Here is a 21,022-nt window from a genome sequence, read left to right as displayed (position 1 = left end):
GAAGAAACTTAGTCCCTGATCTGTAGCATTTAAACAAATATGATTAAAATAATTGGGTGGCTGCTGTGCTGTCCCCTGTTGCAGTGTCTCTGCGATGTAATGACTGCCCTGTGCTACTGCAACATCAATTTGGCGCCTCATTGCTGGCTATCACCTTATTTATTTTAGAAGCCTTAATTTATGTTGAGCCAGGTGTGCCAGCTGGCCCAATTACACAGAGGTTGGGAGCGGCTCCTGCGAAGAGTGTGGGAGTTGGAGCCGGGTGCTGCAACAGCCTCTTCCCTGGCATCTCCTCCTGCCTCTCCAGGAGGATGCTCCAGGATCCCTGCTTGGTCTGGGCTTAGGCAGGCTCCATAGACCATCTCCAGCCAAGTACAGGGAAGCAAAGGATGTTTTTCACTTGTGATTTTTGTTTTTCCTCCCCTTTCTCTATTTTCTCTCTTTTTTTTTTCTCCTGTTCCAGCTCCTTGCTGGCAACACCAGACGTTCTGTTTTGACGAGTTAATAAACATCTCCCCCAGGAGCGAGGGAGCTCCAACATGCTCTGCTTCACCGTGTTTTACGTCTGACTTACAGAGTTTGCCGAGCAAGAGGTGTTTTTCTAATCTGAGAACCCTGTGGCTCACGTTTCCCACTTTTCCCTGGAGCTGCTGCGCTTCCCTGCTGATATCAGGAGCTTCTGTGCTATATCCTGGAGGGGAACCCATTGCTGCAGCCTCCTCCAGCCCTTTCTGCCACCCCCAGTCCCAAATCATCCCTCAGATCTTGTGCTTTGGAGCTGTTTATCAGCCTCAAATGTTAAGATACTGCTGTACATCTTGCTCTGGGGCATCTCTGTGACCTGCACACTCCCATGTCCCTTCCCTGCTGGAAGGGTCACCAAAGGACACCCAACACTGCTGCTATGAGCTGCTGGTGAAGGCCACGTCCCTGCATTGCTGATACACCTTGTCTTGCTCCTCCCAAGCACCTCCATCATTCCTCCCCTAATACAGAGCCCCCCCAAACTGTTGTTTTTATCAGCCTTTCAGACCAAAACGCAAGAGTTATTCATAATTTTCAGACCACCCTGTGAGGAAGCCCTTGGAAACCTAAAGGACAGGGACAGATGGACACAGTTCCAAAACCTGCTGCTTCTAGGATGTCCCTTCCTGGCTGTATCAACTCAGAGGTGGCTGGTGCCTTTGTGCCTTTTGGCAAGAAGAAATGAGACCTTGGATATGGTGCAAGGCAGCCCTGGGAAGACGGTCCAGGGAGCCAAATTGCCAGTTCCAACTTGTAGAATATTACTGGTCATGAATTATGGATAGTTATTGCACCTCCTGGACGATGAATTATTGAGCTGACATGCCTGATGGAGAGCGAGGAGCTGGGGCCATGTTTATGGCAGGCAGATCCAGCCCGTGGTATCCTTGCAGGGAGCAGAGGATGTTTTTTCTCCCTTTCCTTCTGAGCAAGAGCCTCTCTGCCTGAAGCTGTGGAAACAGTAGGGCTCTGCCCACCCTGTCTCACCCAGTCAGCTGTGAGGGCAGCCAGGGGCAAAAAATCCCTGGCAAGGGATCCCGGAGGATCCCTGCACTGGGACATGGACATGAACCCTGGAGTCCCCTCTTTGTCTATCCTGTAGCATCACCATGAGCAGTTCCGAGCCAAATAACCTCACCTTGCCCTCAAGAGGATTTGGGGAATGATTTATTTATCTCCCAGGCTGTGCTGGTCCAGCATTGCTGGCAGGGGATGGCAGGTCTGCTGAGCCCCTTGTCCAGCACAGGCTCCAGGCAGCCTTGGGCTTTAGGGACTCCCTGAGGTGGCTACTCCATCATGTTTAACAGACCTTGACAGACCTGTGTGCCCCCTGAGTTTACCTAAATGCTTTCTGGGGGCCACTTAGCCTGTAGGTCTCCATAGCACCCTGTGGCAATGAGGTCTATAATTTAATCACGGGTGGCGTGGAAAAAGCGCCGTCTTTTGTTTGTCCGTAAACCTGCTGCCCGATAACTCAATTTGGACATTCCTAGTTCCTCTGTTGGAAGAAATGGGGAATTATCACAGCCTCTGCACCTGCTCCACCACACTGAGGCTTTTATGCTGGCCCACTGTGGCTTTTTTTTCCCTCTCCCTTATTCATATCTCCTGGCAGTTTCCCACTCCCCTGCCAGCCCAGCCTGGCTTCACACGGAGGATGGAGCTAGAAAAGTCTCTGCTTTGCTTCATGGCTGTGTTGATCTCGCTTCTCTCCCACTCTCTTCTGTTACAGGTGCGTGAGAGATGCTCAGGAGGCACTGCTGACTCTGCTCCAGACTCGGCTCTCTGTGGAGCAAACCATGGTCTTGATGCAAATCCCCAAAGCATCTTCTGGTGGCATTGGGTACTCACTCCTTCCCTTGGTGTCCATGTGTGCACATGGGGAGCTTTTCCCAGCCGCCCAGCCCAGCCCCTCACAAGGGAAAGGATTCATAATATGGATCTTGGGAATCACTAATCTCCTAACCAGGATGGCCTGGCCTCAGGGGAGAAGTTTCCACCTCCATCCCCCTGTGGGACAGAGATGCCATGAAGCACCATCCAAGGTGGAGGAGAGAGGTGGCATGAGGGTCTAAAGGGATATCAGGGAGAGGTGGGGGCTGTTTGTGTCTGCCTCTCCCTTCCACCCAGAGAGTTTTCCATCACGGCTCGAGCTGAAGCTGAGGAGACTCTGGAGTGGGTAGAAAGTGAAGCGCTTTCCCTAATCGAATCACACGCCAGTGTCACTCGGAAAGCTCTGCAAAGCAGAAAGGACTTGGAAGCCACTGAACCACAAACACCCCCTCCCTCCCCAGTGCCTCCACAGAGATCCTGCCTCTCTTCTCCATCTCTCACCCATGAATTTGGCTTGGGAGGCAACCAGGACTCAGAGATCCCGTCTTGTTCCCCATGTCTGGTGCAGGGCCTGCACACCAGGTATCCCATCGGTTGGAGGATATGTAAATGGTATTTCATGGTCTTGGTCTTCATCTTGGGGTATTCTGCCCTCTCTAGTTATCTCCCTGACAGCAATGTCTCCCTGGATATGCGTAATGTCCTGCTAGTCAAGGGGGCCTTCTCCATCCTCCGCTTCCGTGAAGATGCTGCATCTTCTCCTGCGCCTTGCTCAGCTCCCTCAGGAGCCCCTGCCAGCTCGACTGTGGAATGTGCAGTGCACAGCATCCCTGTTTGGAGGTGAGGGACAGGACAGCCCCTTGCCTTCACCTCCCTGCTCCAAGTTAAAGGGGTAACCTGAGGACCCCAGTGTGGGATGAGAGAGCCCATGGAGTGGGGGGAGGAAGGGAGTGTGCCAGGTGTTTCTCCCTCAGAAAGCATGGGAGAAAATTACAGGGAATCATAGAAACATGGAATGGTTTGGGTTCAAAGGGACCTTAAAGATCATCTCATTCTCTGGGCAGGGACACCTTCCACTATCCCAGGTTGCTCAGAGCCCTGTACAACCCGGCCTTGAACACTTGCAGGGATGGGGCATCCACAGCTTGTCTGGGAAACCTGTGCCGGGGCCTCACCACCCTCACAGGAAAGAATTTCTGATCTAAATCTCTCCTCTCCTTTAGTTTCAAACAGTTCCCCCTTGTCCTGTCACTACCTGCCCAGGGAAGCTGGCCCATGGTGAACCAAGAGGACACTCTGACTCCATCCTGGTGCCACCAGCAACAACCTACCCAGCAAAAGACCCTGGCCCACCTGTTTTGCAGGAACACCTGCCCTCTCCTCCTCCAACCCTTTTTCTGCCCTGACTCTCCCTGTATTATGGAGAGGAACAAATCCCCTGTCCTTTCCCCATCCAGGACTTTTTGGTGGCAGTGACAGCATCCTTGCAGCAAGTCTGTCAGCAGGGATTTCCACAGCCTCCTTCAGTGCTCCCAAAGCTCCCAGGTGAGAAAACTGCCAGTAGTAGGGGAAAAGATAAAATGAATCACTGCTAACCCAGTGTTTACTTTGTGCCAGGGCTCTCTCAGTAACAACAAGCTCCCTATAAAACTCCCTCTTTACAAAAAGCAGGGGCATTTCAGCCCAGCTGGATTCCCAGAGGAGGGAGGCAGCTATTTGTGGAGTGAAAGGAGATGTGGTAGGGTGAGCCAGTGAGGAGGAGAAGCCAGGGCATCGGCTGCAGCATCCCAGGGAAAACAAAACTGTCTAAGGCTTTTCCATGCTGGGGAAGCCCTTCCCAGTGCCTTGACCCCACATTATCTGTAGCTTTGCTCTATATCCCCTCTTTTTCTCCCATGTGCAGGTCTTCAGACGCTCTCTTCTTCCTAATGCCTAAGTAGGTTGGTGGGATTGGTTGTCCTGATAGCACAGCTGTGGATAATATTATGCAAATTGCCTTGAAGGCCTCTGAACCCCCAAATAGATAAGCACCTCTGGCTAGCCCCCTGGTTAGCAACCTGCGGCCCTTCTGGCCAACCACAGCTGCAAATAACATCTGGGGGCTTAAAAGAGAATGCTCTTTTAAAAAAAATAGATAGAAATCATCTTTTTGCCCTTAATAGAAATTTTTTTGTACCATAAAGATGTCTTGATATCTCGGTGCCGCCGAGCCCAGCTTCATCCCAGATCACTGAGGTGTTTAGTGAGGAGCAAGGTCTGAAAGGAAAAGGAACTAATAAGGGATGTTTCAGCCCACCTAAGGCTTTCTCTGCCTCTAAAGTTTGGGTGGGAAGAGAAACCCACCCCTCCCGTGGCGGTGTGGTCAGAGCTGAAGGGCGCCATGACCTCAAATCCCAAACAAGCGAGTCTTTGTCTCACCTCCTGATTATGCTCTGGGAGTTTCCTCTGTTTATTATTCATCTGATTGCCATAGTTTTTAACGCTTTAATGCATCCACCCCCCTTCCTGGTTATGCCAGAGACCTGAATATCCAACCCAGAGAGGTCAGAGGGTCCCTGCTCAGGTGTCACGTGTGTCACCCACCGGTGGGATTTGGGCTGCCGGTCCTGTTGCATCCCTGAGTGGGAGCAGTCCCTCCCTGTGCCTGCTGCAGAATGCCAACCCACCCTTTCCCACATGCCAACAGCTTCATCCAGCCCTGTCCCTCTGGGGCTGATGGCCCTGCCAGGGCAGCTGAGCCCGGTGCAGCTCCTCACACCTTGGATCAGCTGCTGGGAGCTGATTCCCTCTATGCTGGGAATTTGATTGACGCGTTCATGCCAGGCCATTAGTGGGAAAACGAGGGGTAATATGTAAACACCTGGGAGGAAAAACGGCCCTTTGCCTTAATGATAGTTTGTCGTGTCATATTTTTCTCAAATTGTGCAATAGGGATAAGTGAGCCCTTAATTTGCATTGCTTTAATTCATATTTTGAATACCAGGCAATGACAACACCACTCGGTTTAACCCACTTGCCCTCCCTCATTTCTACAGAAAAAAGGCACAAAAGGCACACTCTCCTTCCCAAAGTAGGTACCCCAAATGTCCACTCTGGCTGGAAAATACCTTTATTTTCCAGTTTATTTTCCCAAAGCTGTCAGTCTCAGCCTCTCTCCAACGCCAGCACTGCTGAGTTTGCATCAGGTGCATCCCTCCCCCTTGCTGCCCAGCCGGGCGCTTCCCTTACAGCTTCACTCCCTCGACAGCAATTGGAAATGAGATTTTTTTTTTTTTTCCCCCGCTCTTCAGCCTTTTCCGGCACGTCCCGGTGCTCTGTAAATACCGGCTCTTTAAACACCGGCTTAAGTGCAGCCGGGTGTGAGATGCTCGAGGTGGCACTCCAGGCAGCTGCATGGCCGCAAAGTGCAGGTGGCCCAAGCGATGTGCCACGAGTTCCTCCTGTTTTTTGGGGTCTGGCTGGGGCACCCATGGGACTGGCTGAGGATGAAGGTGGCACCTGGGCAGCAAGAAAAGCTCGTGATGGCTCTGAAAGGTTCCCAAAAGGTGGATTTTCATTTTTGGGGTGATGCTTTGCACGCAACACCCCAATTCCACTGCTGCTCCATCCCGTCGGGATTCACGCTGCCCCTGCGAAGGCGACGACCAGGCTCAGCCCTGGGAGCAAACCCGCGTCTGGAGCAGCTCGTGGAGCCTGGAGAGCCCTGGCGCCAAACCCACAGCCCCGGTTCCACCGGGCTGGTGGCGGCAGCACAGGCTGTAATTACCGCCTGCCTGCCAGGGCTCCTTCGCCCCCACTGCCCTACCCCGAGGAGCTGAGCAGCTGCCAGCAATTAAAAGTAGTTAGCAGTTCCCATGCTATTTTAACCATTTATAGGCAGCCACGGCAGCCCCTTCCTTAGTGGGAAAGAGTGGATCTTGCTGTCACTCAGCACTACACAGCCCTGCTTGCACAGATGCCGCTGCAGCACTGCTCTAGCGTAGTGTGACTTCGCTGAATTTGGGGTTCTCTCCCACAAAAAGGGCCTGCTGAGTCCTTTTCCCCCCCTCCACTGAGCAAGGGGCCAGGGTTGGGTTTAAACCCATCTTGAGGAAGGACTCGCCAGGTGGAAAACTGCAGCCCCAACGAGGTTTACAATTCTTTACAAGAACGGAGATGTATGGATATCATGGAAGCACGACATGGTTTGGCTTGGAAGAGACCTTAGATCATTTAGATCCAATCCCCTGCCATAGGCAGGGACACCTTCCACTATCCCAGATTGCTCCAAGCCCTGTATAACCCGGCCTTCAACACTTCCAGGGATGGGGCAGCCACAGCTTCTCTGGGAAACCTCTGCCAGGGCCTCATCACCCTCACAGGCAAGAAATTCCTCCTAACACCTAAGCTAAATCTCTCCTCTTTTAGTTTAAAACCATTCCCCCTTGTCCTATCACTACCTGCCCCAGTAAAAAGTCACCCTCCATCTTTTTTATAAGCCCCCTTTAAGTACCAAAAGGCCACGTATCGAGGAGCAGTTGCAGGATACCTCCCTCAGTGTAGGAATTTTATTTTTAATTATTTGTGTGTGTGTGCATATGTTATCTTTATGCTCCTGTGGGTGCATCCTGCAGCCTGGATTTTAATGCCCACTCTTGGGAGTGGGGGGGTATAAAAGTACCTGAAGGGAGCTTACAAGAAAGATGGAGAGAGACTTTTTTACAAGAGTATGGACAGAACAAGGGAGGAATGCCCTCACACGGCTAGAGAGGAGGTTTGGCTTAGATTTTGGGAAGAAAATCTTCCCTGTGAGGACGGTGAGGCCCAGGCCCAGGTTGCCCAGCGTAGCTGTGGATGCCACATCCCTGGAAATGTTCAAGGCCGCCAGGTCTAGTGGAAGTTGTCCCTGCCCATGGCAGGGGGGTGGAACGAGATGGACCTTCAGGTCCCTTCCAACCCAAAGCATTCCATGATTCCATGATAAGCGTCCATTCCGCCACCCCACGGCACTCACATCGCAGCAGGACGCGCCGCTTCCCTCGTGCAAAGTATTTTTGCAGAGGGAGGAGGACGCGGCGGGGGAGGGAGGGGGGGACTCGGCGCCGAGCGCGTTGCGGGGCTCCCCCTTGTGCCCGCTCGGCCCCACTGCACAGCGGGACCCGCCGCTCCGCGGGTTAACGCGGGTTCCCCACCCCGGCCCGGCAGCCGCTCTCCCGGCCTGGCTCCATCCCCGTATCCCGGGACGGGGCGGGCGGAGGTGCCGAGGGAGGGAGGGAGGGAGGGAGGGCGGCTGAGCCCGGTCGCAGCTCATCGCAGGGATGGAGGGCCCCAGGCCCCGCCCCCAGGCCCCGCCCCCGGCCCCGCCCCCCGTGCCGGGCAGCCCGGCAGTGGCGAGGCGGGCGGGCAGCGCTCCGCTCCCGTCCCGATCCCATCCCATCCCGATCCCAGTCCCGCCGCCATGCCGCCGCCCGCCCTCCGCATCACCCTCCTCCTCCTCCTCCTCCCGCTGCTGCTCCGCCGGGCGCTGGCCGCCGCAGGTAAGGGGGGCACAAGTTTGGAGGGGCTGTGCGGGAGGCTGTAGGGCGGGCAGCGACCCCCCCAAAAAAGTTCACTGCCGGTCGTGGTGTTCAGCCTTGTGACGCTGAGTTCGTGTTTGTTTTGGTTTTCCTTTAAGATAAAGGTTGAGGGGTTGGCGGGGGGGGGGGGGGGGGGCGCGCCCCCCCCGGGGGGGGGGGGGGGGGGCCCGGGGGGGGGGGGGCTGGCAACGCCCTGCGCTCCGGGGGGGATGCTCCGTGGGGGTATGTGCTGGCAGCGTTCTCCAGTCCGGGGGAGATGCTCCGTGGGGAAACGGGCTGGCAGCGCTCTCCGCTCCGGGGGGGATGCTCTGGGGGGATGTGAGCTACCAGCGCCGCTCCCTGCCCGCCTCACCGTGCCGCTTCCTTATATTTCTCTCTCTGTATATATATATATATTTATTTTTCTTGGCAAAAGCAAAACAAACCCAGCCCTGTTTTTGTAGTATCGCCAGCTGCGATTCCTCAGCGTGTCAAAGAAGTGATTATTCAGCCTGGATTTTTTTTTAATCAATTTTTTTTTTAAGAAATCTGCTTTTTCATAAGCCGAGCCATTGATGGCCAGGCAGCCAAGTGGTCTTTTCCTACGGCTCTTCAAAGTTTCCTGTGCGCAACGCAATCTTGTGATTGAGATGCACTTAAATCCAGCCCTTCCGTCAGTAATCCCTGCCACAGACAAGAAACAGAGGCACCTCTCTCCTGCTGCCCTCTCTCGTTAGGACTCCTGTGATCAAATTCAGCCTTTCAGCTGTGTTTTTCCCCCCACACCCACTCCACAACTCCCGAACATCCTCAGCATCTCGGGACTCTGTCCTTTGTCATCCTCCGGCGGTGGCAAAGCAAAGGTGCCGGGTGTTTATTCTCCAGGTGTAAAAAGACGTGCTCGAGTGTAGAGCTCAGAAGTGGAGCCCCATAAAGTTTGATGGCTTTTAGAGGTTGGAAGAGACCATAACCGTGATGGGCAGCGTAGTCATCCCCGTGGGAATTCGGGATCTCTCGCTCCCCGCAGCTTCTGGCGAGGGTTCGAGGACACGTTGCAAAGCACAGATCGGTCTTGTTAGGAGTTGAAAGCGTCTCCTGACAAGCTGATTTTCTAGGAAAATGAACCAAGCCTTCTTTTCTGAAGCGTAATTAAGGTGACGAGGAATTTTAGGGAGGGAGTTTAATTAGATTAATATTTTTTCCGCCTCCGCCACACAAAGATCCAGTGTGTTTGGGCGAATGGGAAACAGGAATGGCACTACTGACTTATTCAGTGGCCTGGACGTTCCTGCAGCGGCATCTTCTAGCCAGAAGAAACTCTCCCTCGTTGGGAAGGGAGAGGTTTGAGGGCTGGCAACTGGTGTCCTGCTTGGCTGGGAGCGGTTCCGTGGTGTAGGGATGGGCAGTGAGGGGCCCGGAGGCTCGACATGGCGTGGGATGCTGGGGATGGGTCTGGGAGGGCTGGATTAGCCAGGCTGCTGTGGGGCAGGGTTTAGCTGTGACCAAGCAGTGTGGCTGCCAAGGGGAGGGTTGGTGGTGCAGGACCCCCGTGCCTGGCTCTGTCCTCTTTATTTTTGTGTTCACCGAGTTCACGCAGGGGTTGAAATAAAACCGGGCAGGAGGGAGGGAGGGAATGAAGAAAAAAAAAAAAAAACAAGTTAAACCTGACCCACCTGGCTCAGTTTGAGCCTGGGGAGCTCTCTCAAGGCACGCTGGTAATCTGGCATATGTATGTCTGCGTATAATAAAGTTTTTAGCTGTAGAGCTATAATTAGCGTTTCTCCAGGAGTGTTGTGTAGAGGTGGCATGTGATGATGCAGAGGAGGCAGCCGAGACCCGGTGATCATCCGCTCCCTTCCACATCCTTGCCTGGTTTTAAGGAGGGAGGGAGAGCCATCACCTAGAAAACAATTTTCTCTTTTGATAACAGAGAATGTACACATTGTTTGTGTTGGGTTTTGCAATGCAGGGGGAGAAGTGTTGTTTTGGGTGTGGGTTTGAGCTCAGAAGCAGCTGGTCCACTCATCCATCCCCTGGACTGCTGCTGGGGGAACCCCAGTTCCCAGCACATCCCCCCATCCTGAGCCTGGGGCTTTACCTGCCAGGCTTCCTCCTGCTCCTCTGTGTGCACCTCTGGATAGGAGAAAACTCTGTGTGAGGATTTGGAGCTTGCTTGAGGTGAGTCTTTCCCCGAGGGCTGCACGGAGGCTGCAGAAGGGTGGCTGAAAACTCGAGGGTGATGCTGGAGGGGGGCACTTAGCTGACAAAGGGGTTTGCAGACAGTGTGGCACTGCCATCCTGGTGAAGGACTGTCCTTCCATCCTTCTGCTCTATCACCAGCGGGAAAACACCTGGGGAGGAAGGGATATCAGCTCACTGTGAGCTGCAAGGACAGTGGTGGCAGGAGGCTGCCTGCCTGCTGCTGCCGTCGGGAGCAGATGGCCAGGGCAGAGCTGCTCCAAGACCTGTTGCTCATCCAGTCCTGCCCTTTGGAAGTGGAGGCTTAAGGACAGTAGTATATGGAAGGATCTGCTCTGGTTTTTTGTTTTGTCTCCTTCTCCTGTAGCTGGTTGGTTATGGAGCCCTCTCTCTCCTAGAAGTGGGTGCTCTCTGTGTATGATAGCAGCAGGGTGAAATACCGAAACAACAGCAACAAAAAAAGGAGAGATTTAAAGAGGGCAGAATCTCTTGGAAGTAGGTAGTTGGGGGGGTAGAGGAGAAATCCAGCTTGCATTTTCTCTGTTTAGAAAGCACAAGCACACGGCTGCTGACCCTGTAAGGAGCTTGGAGAGTCCATCTGTGTCCTTTATCTCCCTGCTTTGTGTATCCCATGGGTCCCTTTGATGCTGTGCATGCTGGTTCCCTTTCCATCCCTGTCCTAGCTGTACAGGAATAATATATATAAAAATATCTAAAAAACAGATCTGTATTTTGGGTCAGTTAAGCGAGCCAAGATGCTGCAAGTAGCTTGGTTTTCCTTCCATTTCTAGCAGTGGCAGCACTTTTAAATCCTCAGCCCTACAGCTCTCTCCCTCCCAGTGTGTTTGGGGCCGGAGGATCATCCTGCCAGCCTCGTAGGTTATTGGGAGAGTCCTGAGCTGGGTTTTGCTGGGCCAAGCCAGGCTGGCAGGCGGGTGCCAGGAAGGCAGCAGGAAGGCTGGGAGGTGAGGGTGGAAGGGGCTGTATGGAGTCTGTGAGGAGTTCATTACAGCAGATGTTGGTGCCATAAAGCCACAGGTTCCTGCTGTTTCCTATTCACTTATATCCTCCCGGCTTTAGCGATGCTAATGCGAGTGAAAACATTCGCTGGAGCAGGAGAGAGGGGGGGAAATAAATCATCAGCCCATCCCCTCTGCCCCCTCCTGCCATCCCACTCGTGCATCTCACTGCGGGAAAGGGGGATTATCAGGGCTGTGGGGGATGCCTGAGCTGCTCACTGGCTGCCATCGGCCCCTCTGTGGCATTGCTCCTCCGTGGCTCCAGGTTTGGTTTTCCAAAATATGCAAAGCTGTAATTTGCTGTAATCAGTTGTATTGTGCAAGACACCCCTGCCTGTGAGTCACAGCACGGTGGCACCAAGCTGACACAGCCCTGGCCCATGGGATGCTGGGGTCTGTGAGGGGACCTGTGTCTGGTGACATGGAGACTTGTTTCTCCTGGAGCTTCCATCCCTGGAAGTGTTCAGGGCCAGGTTGGATAAAGTCCTGGGCAGTCCAGTTTAGTGAGAGGTGTCCTTGCCTGTGGCAAGGGGGCTGGAACTAGATGAACTTTAGGGTCCCTTCCAACCCAAAGAATTTTGTGATTCCTGCTGCGCATCCTGGGCTGAAGGGACCTTGGCCAGTCCTTCCCTGGGACTGACAGAGCTCAGAACCTTAAGGTAACGTTGTGTGAACTGTGTTGTTCTCCCCTCTCCCAAAAAAAACCCAAAAACCAAACCACCCAAGCAAATCAGAGCCTTCATGGTGTCCCAAGATTGGTGAACGAGTAGCTTTTGAGTGATGTGTCTCCTCACGTTAGGCTGGAGCATTGGAAAAAATCCTGTATGACCTGCACTAGGGCTGGGAATTGCAGAGCTTTGGCTTGGGAGAGGCAGAAAGCCCCATAGAGCTGCTCTGGCTTCACACCCACCCTCCCAGGGACCTCTCTTGGTGGGAGCCTGGAGGCCCCTCGCTGGATGCAGCACCCTCCCTAACACTCCCTAAATCCTCCCTGTCCCTGCAGCCCTGCAGGCTTGGCTGACGCTTGGATTTTTACTGTTGAGGCAGCTCTGGAGTGTGGGTTTCCTTTTAGCTTCACGCTGGGGCTCCCTGCACAGAGAGTGATGTTGTTCTTGAGGGTCCCAGCTGGGTTTTGGGATAAATCAGTTTTAGTCCCATTGGGGAGCAAAGTGCTAAAACGGGGGAGGCTGGGGATTCAGAAGGCAAGCAAAGCATCCCAAAGGCTGCACAGAGTATTATTTTTGAAGCCTCCTGGTTTTTCGGAGGCCTGACTCACGGCGCAGGAATGCGCTGGGCTGGCAGCCCCAGACCTGCTCCTCGGAGGGGAAGAGCTGCCGTCCCCTCCTCCTCCTCCGGAGCCCGTTCCCGTCCCAAACCGCTGGGCTGGGCTGGTAGCAGCCACATGTTTGCTGAGCTTGGATTTTTAGGGGATTTTTTTTTTTTAATCCCTCTGCTATTTGTGCTTTTTTTTTTCTGGTTTTCTTTTTTCCATGTAGGGGCTCAAAACCCCATTTTTTTATTTCTGCTGGGGAGGCTCAGCACCTCTGGATCTCATCGGCTGCATGGAGGTGAGGGAAAGGCAGACCGAGCCCTGAGATCTAATGCCAGCCAAGCTGGGAAAGGCTGGGCAAAGCCACGCTGGAAAACGAGGAAAGGGAAGGGAAGCAGGAATTATTTAGCACGGGGCTTGCTCCAGCGTGTCCTGCACTCTGCCTTTAATCTCCTGCGAGTCCCTCCCTGCTGCAGCCCAGCGTGGCCCCGCTTGAGTCTCCTCTGCTCTCTGCTGCCTTGGGTGGCTTCTCCCACTTTTTGGGGGGCTGTTCCCAGTTTCAGTGGGCTTCCTGAGACCCACACAGACGTGTCATAGCTGGGTTAGGTTTGGAGTGAAACGCCTGAGGCGATGGGCCCCCAAACTGGGGGTGCAGGCACTGCTGCCTGGTGTAACTGGGGGAGTGTTGAAGCTGTAAGCCTTGAACAGAACTCTTGATGGCCAGGGGTGCATCTTGGGGTGAGTCTGGTAGAGGGACTGTGATGACAAGTTTGGCTCCCTGTGTCCCTGCAGGTAGCCCAGTGTTTCTCTGTGGAGCCCAATACGGGGAAATTCAGGTGGGGAAAAAGCATTGAAGCAAAGCAATCCCCATGTCACTGCAATGCTCAGCAGCAGGCAGGCTGTCTTACAGCTTGAGGGGGAAAAAGTGTGTTTTTCTTTGGTGTGAACTCTCCTTGCCATCTTTCCCTGGGCTTTGCCAGGCTCCTTCCCTTCCTGCCTACCTGGAGCACACATGGAGGCCTCTCCTCCTTCTCTCCTCCTGCTTCAGCCCCTCTTCACTGGGGATTGATGGCCAAGCTCTCGCTCATTTAGGTGCTGGGAAATATTCCCTGTCCAGCTAATTCCTTGCTGACATGGCTCTTTGCTGGGGGAGGAGGAATTACCAGGTCCCAAGCCCTGGGCATTGCTGTGGAGCCACGTGGGGTATAAGCATGGGGATGGCAGTGGCACAGGAGTCCCAAAATAGGACTGTGACCATGACATAAAGTTTCCTCCTGGAGCTGAATTTATCCAGGTGAAATATGTATCAGGAGCTGCATCCCATTACCTGCCACACAGGGCTTGGTCTGGATGGATGGGGTTGACATAGCCCCCGAGATTTAAAAATCAAATGGTTTTGAGCTATTTTTCCCCTTTGGCTTTGCTTGTTGTGTCAGTTTAAGGCAGTGCTGGTGTGTTGTGTTGTTTGTTGTCTTTTCTCATACCCTGGGAGATGAAGGACATGAGTTGAGACACTTATATTATTACTTAAGAGTAATAATATACCTGGTTGTACAAGGAGAAAACTGAGCAGAGCTTTTCTCTCCTGACATTTTGGGCCTGTACTGTCCCTTTCCTTGGAGGAGTGAGTCCCTTCAGGTGAGGAACAAGACCTGTACAGATTTGTGGGGGTCTCCCTTTGCACCACAATCTGTCTGCAGCAGTCCATAATATCTGTACATACATGCCTAGAGCACGACTGCCCTCGCTTCTCTCCCCAGTTTATTCCCATGTCTTATGGGAATAAAGGAGAAGGAGGAAAATCACCACAAGCCATCCCTTCCCAGCTGGAACACCCAGGGCTGTGAGCACAGGCTGCCACCCTAATCGGTACAACCCTCTCATGGAGCCAGACACAAAAGTCAGATCCCAGCATCTCTCATGCTTCCGGGGGGTCCCGCCAGGGTGGTTTCCATAAAGACCCCATGAATAACCTTTGCTGCCCCCCAGCTCCCCTCCTTCACAAGCTTACGCCGAGTGCCAAAGCTGAGGGATTGTTTCCCTTTGAAAGAGCGTGGAAAATCCCATTTTGAGACGTTTAATGCGTATTAGATCCATCTGCCTTCCTCTGGAGCGGGGCCACCACAGGAGGAGAGGTGAGGACATCCCAGTGCAGATGGGTGGGCTTTGGGGCCCTGCAGGAGTATCCCCAGCTGGAGAATCCATGCAGGTGGATAGCATGGGATGCTGGAGAGAGGTGTGGGGAGTGAAAAAACTCTGCAAAGCTTCCATAGAGGTGGAGAAATGCTCTTGATATTGATGTCGCTGCAGGCACAGGGTTTTTTTAGGTGCTTTGGCTTGTCCTAGGGATGAGTTTCAGCACATCTTGATCTATTGGACCAAATGGCTGTCCAGGTGCAGGTAAAACATGTGTTAGAAGGTTTGAGTGCAGGATGGGGCACGGGGAATGCTCCTATAAGGCACAAGGATGCTCCTCCCCACTGGGCATCCCTCCCTGTTGGAGTTGTGTGGGGACGGACGTGGTGGCTGTTAAAGGGTGGGAGATGAGGGCACAGCTGAGATGAGAGCAAGGTTTTCTTCACCCAGACTTCGTACTGCTGTTGCTTTGTGAGCTTTCCCTTTGTGGACCAACTCTTATCCCTGGGAGCTGCCACTGACAATGGAAGTGACCCCTGATTGCTCCCTTCTCACCACGCTCCCTCCTCTGTCAAGAGCATTGAAATGCCTCTGCAGGTCCTCTTCCAGGATTTAAACAAGGAACAGCACCTTTGGGTGGGCTTCTGGATGTACCTACACCTCCTGGGGCGGTGACAGGGAGGGATGAGACGTGTCAGACCATACCCAGGCTTCCCGGCCGGGTGGCTTGTGGAGGCGGGAGGCTATTAAAGGGTTGTGCTGCATTGTATAGCGTGGGAGTTTTCCTTAGGCAGGAGGTTGGAGAGCCCAGAAACTCCTCGGGACAGATTTAAATGGGAGAAGGGACACGCCTGGGATGCAATATTGCCGTCAGCAGGTGCCCTCAATGCTTTCTAGGCTGTGAGGTTTGGGGCACACATGGGCACATCCACCCAGCAGTGGTTGAAGGCACCAGGGTGGTCCTCAGTGGAAGACCTTGCTTCACTGACTGTCCAGTTTTCCAGTGGACTCACATGATATCTGGGAAACTGGAATACTTCCTTCAGGTGATGGTGACTGCTGTTTGGAGGACTGAGAGCAACTGGAATGGAGGATAATCCCATGGTTGGCAAGATGGTGTTTTGTCAGAGGTTGGACTCGATGACCCTGGAGGTCTTTTCCAACCTTAATGATTCTGTGATTCGGTAACAGGGTTTTATGGAATGAAGTTCATTCCTCTGGGTTGATGCCTCCCTGCCATCATTATGGGGTGTGGCCTCCTCTCTCATGGTCTGTGAGCTGAGGCTGATCTCCCCCTGTGGAGACCTCGCCGTCCTGTGCCATCACCCAGCTGCATTATTGGCTCCATCTGTTTGGGTTGGCTTGAAGAACAGAAGGAGGGTGTTTTCCAGCAGCCAGAAAGTGGTTGCTATTTAAAACAACTGAAAAAAAAAAAAAAATAATGTGGTCTGCTGCTTCCTTTTCATCTGTGGAGCCGAGCAAGCGTCCCCACCCTCACCTGAAGGGGCATCTCTGAAGGCTTTGCAGGGCCCTGCAAGTGAAGGTAGTAATTAGTGCTGGTCATGAGGGTGGATCTGCAGTGTGGCCAGGCTGTCTGCTGTGGGCTGGCCTGGGGCCATCACTGCCCAGGTGTGGGATCCAGCAGCCTCCCTCCACCCCTGTTTATCCCAAACAGGCTGGTGGTGCAACCTTTGCCTCCCCACTGCCGCAGCTCTTTTTGCAGTTGCTGGATGTTGCTATGGTGTTCCTGCACTGGAATATTATTTTTGAAGGTTTCTCTTTCCCACTTTGACAGATGTGAAGTGTAGAGACAGGTTTAAAATGAAAGCATGGCTCCTCGAGTCCAATTACGCGGCAATTAAAAGTAATCAGCGGTCTGGGTCACTGTGCCGGAGACGGGGTTCATTGAAGGGTTTTCTCTTCCAGCTTATCTTGGAGAAGCTTAAATGTCTGTCTCTTCTGCTGTCTGGGACCTGACTGGGGGACATTTCCGTAGAGCGGGCCAAGTATTGCTGGAAGTCTGAATTAGGCTGGAATAAGCTGTTCCCAGTGCTCCCAGCTCCTCGCTGGGATGTCCCTACACAGCTCTGTAGGGTCTCCTCTGAGTTGCATTGGTCTGTGTTTAGGGGACAAGGATTTGGTGACATGGTATCACTGCTGGGTGCATGCCCAACTCTGTCACCATTGCCAGGGCCACTCTGGGCTGGAAAGAAGAGGAGGTGGCATTTTGGGCTCTCCTTCCACATCCATCTGCACGTCCACCAGCTCTGTGGTTCCGCTCGTCCTCCCCTGGTCTTCAGGAAGAGATGCTGACTCAGTTGTGGAAGCAGGTTTTCCTGCAGGATGTCTGATTCCCCTTGCACATCATTTTGGCTGCTTTTCTGCAGTCAGAGCTTTGCAAATGCCTCTTTCCGTGCTCCGGCGTCGGCACTAAAGGGATTTGTTTCGGGAGAGGGGATTTGGCTGTGGAGCTGAGCAGCACAGAGCTGCTCGGGTGAGCGGGATCCTGAGTGTGAGGAAGTGGGGTGGGGGCTGCCAAGGGCTATAAAACTGACTTTCTTCCCCTTTTCAGTCCCTCTTTTTGGTTTTTTTTTCCATGTGTGTCTGTGCTGAATCATTTGCTACTGGTGAATGACTAGTTTTGGATTTCAGGACTTAGAGCCTACTGGTTAATCCCTATCCTGGGTTGTGGGTCCTTCAGCTACCCTGACATATATATATATAATATATATAAAATATACATGTGTGTATATATATAAAACAGGGCATTGAGGCACATACTTCAGACTCTAAAATTTACACACCAAGATAAAAACGTTGGCTATGCCCAAAGCTGGAAAAGCTAGATCCAAAAGCTGGGAAGAGGGCTGGGTTCTGTTTGGGCTGAACAATGACTAACCAGAGCTGAGTTTTTAAAACAAATGCTTGGGATAAACTGGTTATGCAAACTGGGGCGAATTGGGCAGGTTCCTTTGTAGTTTATAGCAAAACCCTGGGAGTCTGGGGCGTGTTGGGGCTGGTCCTGCCGGGGATGGAAAAACCCACACGCCGGCTTTGCAGATGGGGTCGCAGCCTATGACGAAGGATCCTGAGGGATAAGTAGTAGGGGAAGCCACAGGTTACTGCAGGGCCTCATCTGTCCAGCTAAAACCTTGAGTAACACTGATCCTAAACACAGAACAGGTCAAAAATAGAGATTTTTTTTTTTTTTTTAAAGTGTGGTTTTTAATACCTGCTGAGGGGAATTCATGCTGTGCTCAGCTCCAAGAAGCTGTCAGGCTTGCTGGTCCTGTGCTGCTGAAAATATACAAATTCAGAGGATTTGGGGTGTTGTTTTTTTTTTTTTCCCCAGGGTTGGTGGCCGGGAGGGTGGTGTGGGGCACATAGGCACTCCAGCAATGCTCGGTATGCCTTGGGAAGGCAGTTCGGGCTCATAGACCACAAGGCTTCTGGTTTCCATCACAGCCGGCGCTGTTTTGGCCAGGGGCATCCGTCCATCCATCCGTCCATCTATCCATCCATTCCACACCCTCCCAGGTTCCGCAAGGCCTCCTCTCCACTGTGGTGCTTTGGGGACACTGGGAGAAAGAAGCAGGTCTGAGCGCCCCTGTGAATTTTTAACCTCACCCAGTGGCGCGGGCTGGGGGAAGGTGAGGCCTCGCTTTCCACGAAGGCAAACTAATGCTCCATAAAAATCCCTCTTACTGCTTCCCGCTGGATTGGTCTGGGCTGAACAAAAACCAGCTTAGGCTGCTGTAGTCATTTTGAGGGGAGAAAAGCCTGGCTGCTGGATGAAGCAGAAAATGAGATGAAAACTGCCTAACAGGAAGATAAAAGATGATTTTTGCACACAGGGAGGGGAAAAGAGGAGAAGTTGCTGCTTAACCCTGAACATCCTCTGACCACTGGCACTGCTGCACCCGCTTGCCATCCCTGCATCCCAAAGGCATGCTGTTGTTCCTGTCTTTTGCAGAGGTTGGATGTGGTCCCTGGCTGGCTGGGGAAGGAAAAGCTTCCCTTTTAGAGTGGCTCCTTGTTGTGCATGCACTTGCTGCCCCCCTCCCTTTCCATCTCCGCATCCCAGTGACATGCCAGCTCTGTTTCCATCAGTATTTATGGACTGGCTATAAGGGGACGCAGCAGATCCAGCCGGGATGTTAATGACCCCTGCATGGAACAGCAAACCCCACTTAGCGGTCTCGGCCGAGGGGTTTTACTGCAGCCTCTCCCGCTCCACCTGTGCCCGTCTCCTTCCCTCGGAGAGGGATGGGAAGCTCTGTCGGCACCATTCCTCGCTTAAAGAGAAAAGGGCCTTGGTTTGTGTGCCACGGGGAGGCGGGGGAAGGAGAGCGTGTGTGAGTCTGTGGAAGGTTTAGGGGGGAGAATGCAAACCATATGTTTCTGCAAGGGTCGAGTTGCAGAGCTAAAACCAGCAGGGAAGCCAAGGAAGCCAGAATCCTGCAGTTTGGCTGCGCTTTGCATCCCGGTAGGTGTGGAGGAGTTGTCCAACGTGGCCTAGCAAAGGATGATTTAGCAAAGTAAACCCACACTAAGAGATGATTTGGGTCCCTGTCCAGTGTATTTAGGGCTGGGGTCCAGGGTTGTTTCCAAGCCTTGGGGTTCCTATAAATAAACAACAAGGATGCTGGGAAGAAGCTCCTCTGGGTTGTCCTGAGTTCATGGTGTTTGCAAGCCTGACAGGAAGAAATTTTTGCTGGGAAGGGAGTGCCTGCAGCCTGCTGGAAAAGCAAGGGTGATGTGCCCTGCACCGTGGCTGTCCTTGCAGTCTCCTTCCAGCTATAGAGAGGCCAGTCAGAGGAAAAGGTCTGTTTTCCCTTCTCAGAGTGGAAAATGTTCTGTGCAGGCAGCCTGGAGAGTTGTGCAGACATCGGACCTAAGCGATGTGAGCTGGATGAAAGCGCTTTTAAAAAGAAATCCGAAGACAGGAAGGAGCGCCGAGGTCTCCCAGCAAACTTTTTTAGCTGGGAGACATCTTTTGTTTCCAAAACTAAAGGCACGGAGACAGTATGTGCTTCCCCAACCGGCTCCACGGAGCTGTTTGCAACCTGTCAGCTTGGTAACCATCTGCTCTCAGCCCATGGGGACCGAGCTCTATGTGGGACACGGGAGGGGGGAGGCACTGCCGTGACCCCCGGAAGCGGCCGTGGGCTCCAGCCCCTCGTCCAAAGGGACCGCAGGGCACAGCATCACCTTGTCCCCCACACCAAGATGAGCTCCTGTGCCTAAGATACAAAAAATCCCCACGGATTTATCTTTTGGCTGGATGGCTTCTGTGGTTTTTTTCAGTTGTTTGTTTGTTTGGGGGGGAGGGGATTTCTTTTTTTAGCTTGATTTCCTATAAAAACCCAGACTTTTTTTTTTTTTTCCCTTTCCTGTCGTGCTGTTTGTGTGTCTGCATCCCTCCCCCTCTGACTCAGAAGGAGATGTCTCGTAATTAAGCGCCTGCCTGATTAGGAAATTAGCAATAAAGTTTTTATCTAGGCGAGCTGGTCGGCCAGTGAGAGGGATCTATTAATATCCCACTAAAAAAAAAAAGAAAAAAACAACCCAAAACATCAACAGCATAACACTTTCCACCTACTATTGGGGAACACAAACGCCACGTGGGTGGGAGCATTTGGAGCAGATCTGTAGGAAAACAGGTTTTGCTCGGCTGCTCGAGGGACCACGGCATACAAGCTGGGATATGGGGTACCTGGAAACACATGAAGGACTGAGGAAAAAGTTGGAAAAACCTTAGGCAAGGTGAGGGAAGAGCTGAAGGCTGCTGTCAGGGCATGGCAAAAGGCATTTGTTGGCAGGTGACCTTTATTTGAAGGAAATGATCCTTTGCTAATGATGTTTGAGATTGAAGGGGAAGTGGGAGAAGAGCATCCCATGCCCTGGTCAGCGGGAGGGGGTTGTGGAAGGAAGGGTGGGCTTCCTTGCAGGCTAGACACGGGCTTTGGATGGAATCCCTTGGCCTGGTGGATGTGGTGTAGTTACTTGGGACTCATTTTGCCACCATGTGTGTAGAAAAAAGGGAGTTAAAAGGGCATTTATGTCAATCACGGGGCCTAAAGTTAGGAGGAGTTTGGGTTATCTCTGGGTCAAAAGAATGGTGCAGCTTTGGCTTTTCATGTTTTTGAGGAGCAGGAGTCCCTGACCTCTCTGAAAAGGGAGTATCAAGGGGAAAGATGGGGGAGAAAAAAAGGATCTTCCATTGATATGATTCCAGCTGCTGCTGCAGGTCCTGAAGGTCTCCCCAGGGTTTGATCTGGCTGGTATTTGTCCCTAGGGAAGTGCCATAATAAACCTGGCCCTTGCTTCACTGGCTCATCCCCACCAAGCTGCCCAGGAGATGCTTTCATCCAAGAGAAGCTGAGTCTGGGGAAGGGCTCCGGTGAGTTGGGTGGGGAAATGAGTCCTTGTCCTATTGCAGAGTTCCCTGGGGTTTAAACTGCATTATTTGCAGACATAGGCTCTTAATGCAGTGCAGGAGAAGG

The 21,022-nt window shown here is 52.8% G+C and overlaps 1 protein-coding gene across 1 annotated transcript in view; it reads left to right on the top strand.

Annotated features, from left to right (window-relative positions):
- Positions 1-7,785: 7,785 nt before the first annotated feature.
- Positions 7,786-21,022, top strand: part of UNC5B (unc-5 netrin receptor B) — a 53,413-nt gene continuing 40,176 nt past the window's right edge. Inside the window, 1 exon segment of the mRNA XM_027661038.1 lies at positions 7,786-7,874. Within this exon segment, the coding sequence (XP_027516839.1) occupies positions 7,796-7,874 (79 nt within the window). The 5' untranslated portion in view covers positions 7,786-7,795.

The sequence above is a fragment of the Corapipo altera genome, unplaced genomic scaffold (genome assembly GCF_003945725.1).
Source record: "Corapipo altera isolate COAL_440 unplaced genomic scaffold, ASM394572v1 133, whole genome shotgun sequence".
In the NCBI taxonomy this organism is placed as follows: domain Eukaryota; kingdom Metazoa; phylum Chordata; class Aves; order Passeriformes; family Pipridae; genus Corapipo; species Corapipo altera.
Note: the sequence above shows the minus strand (reverse complement) of the source record. Positions and strands in the feature narration are given on the sequence as shown.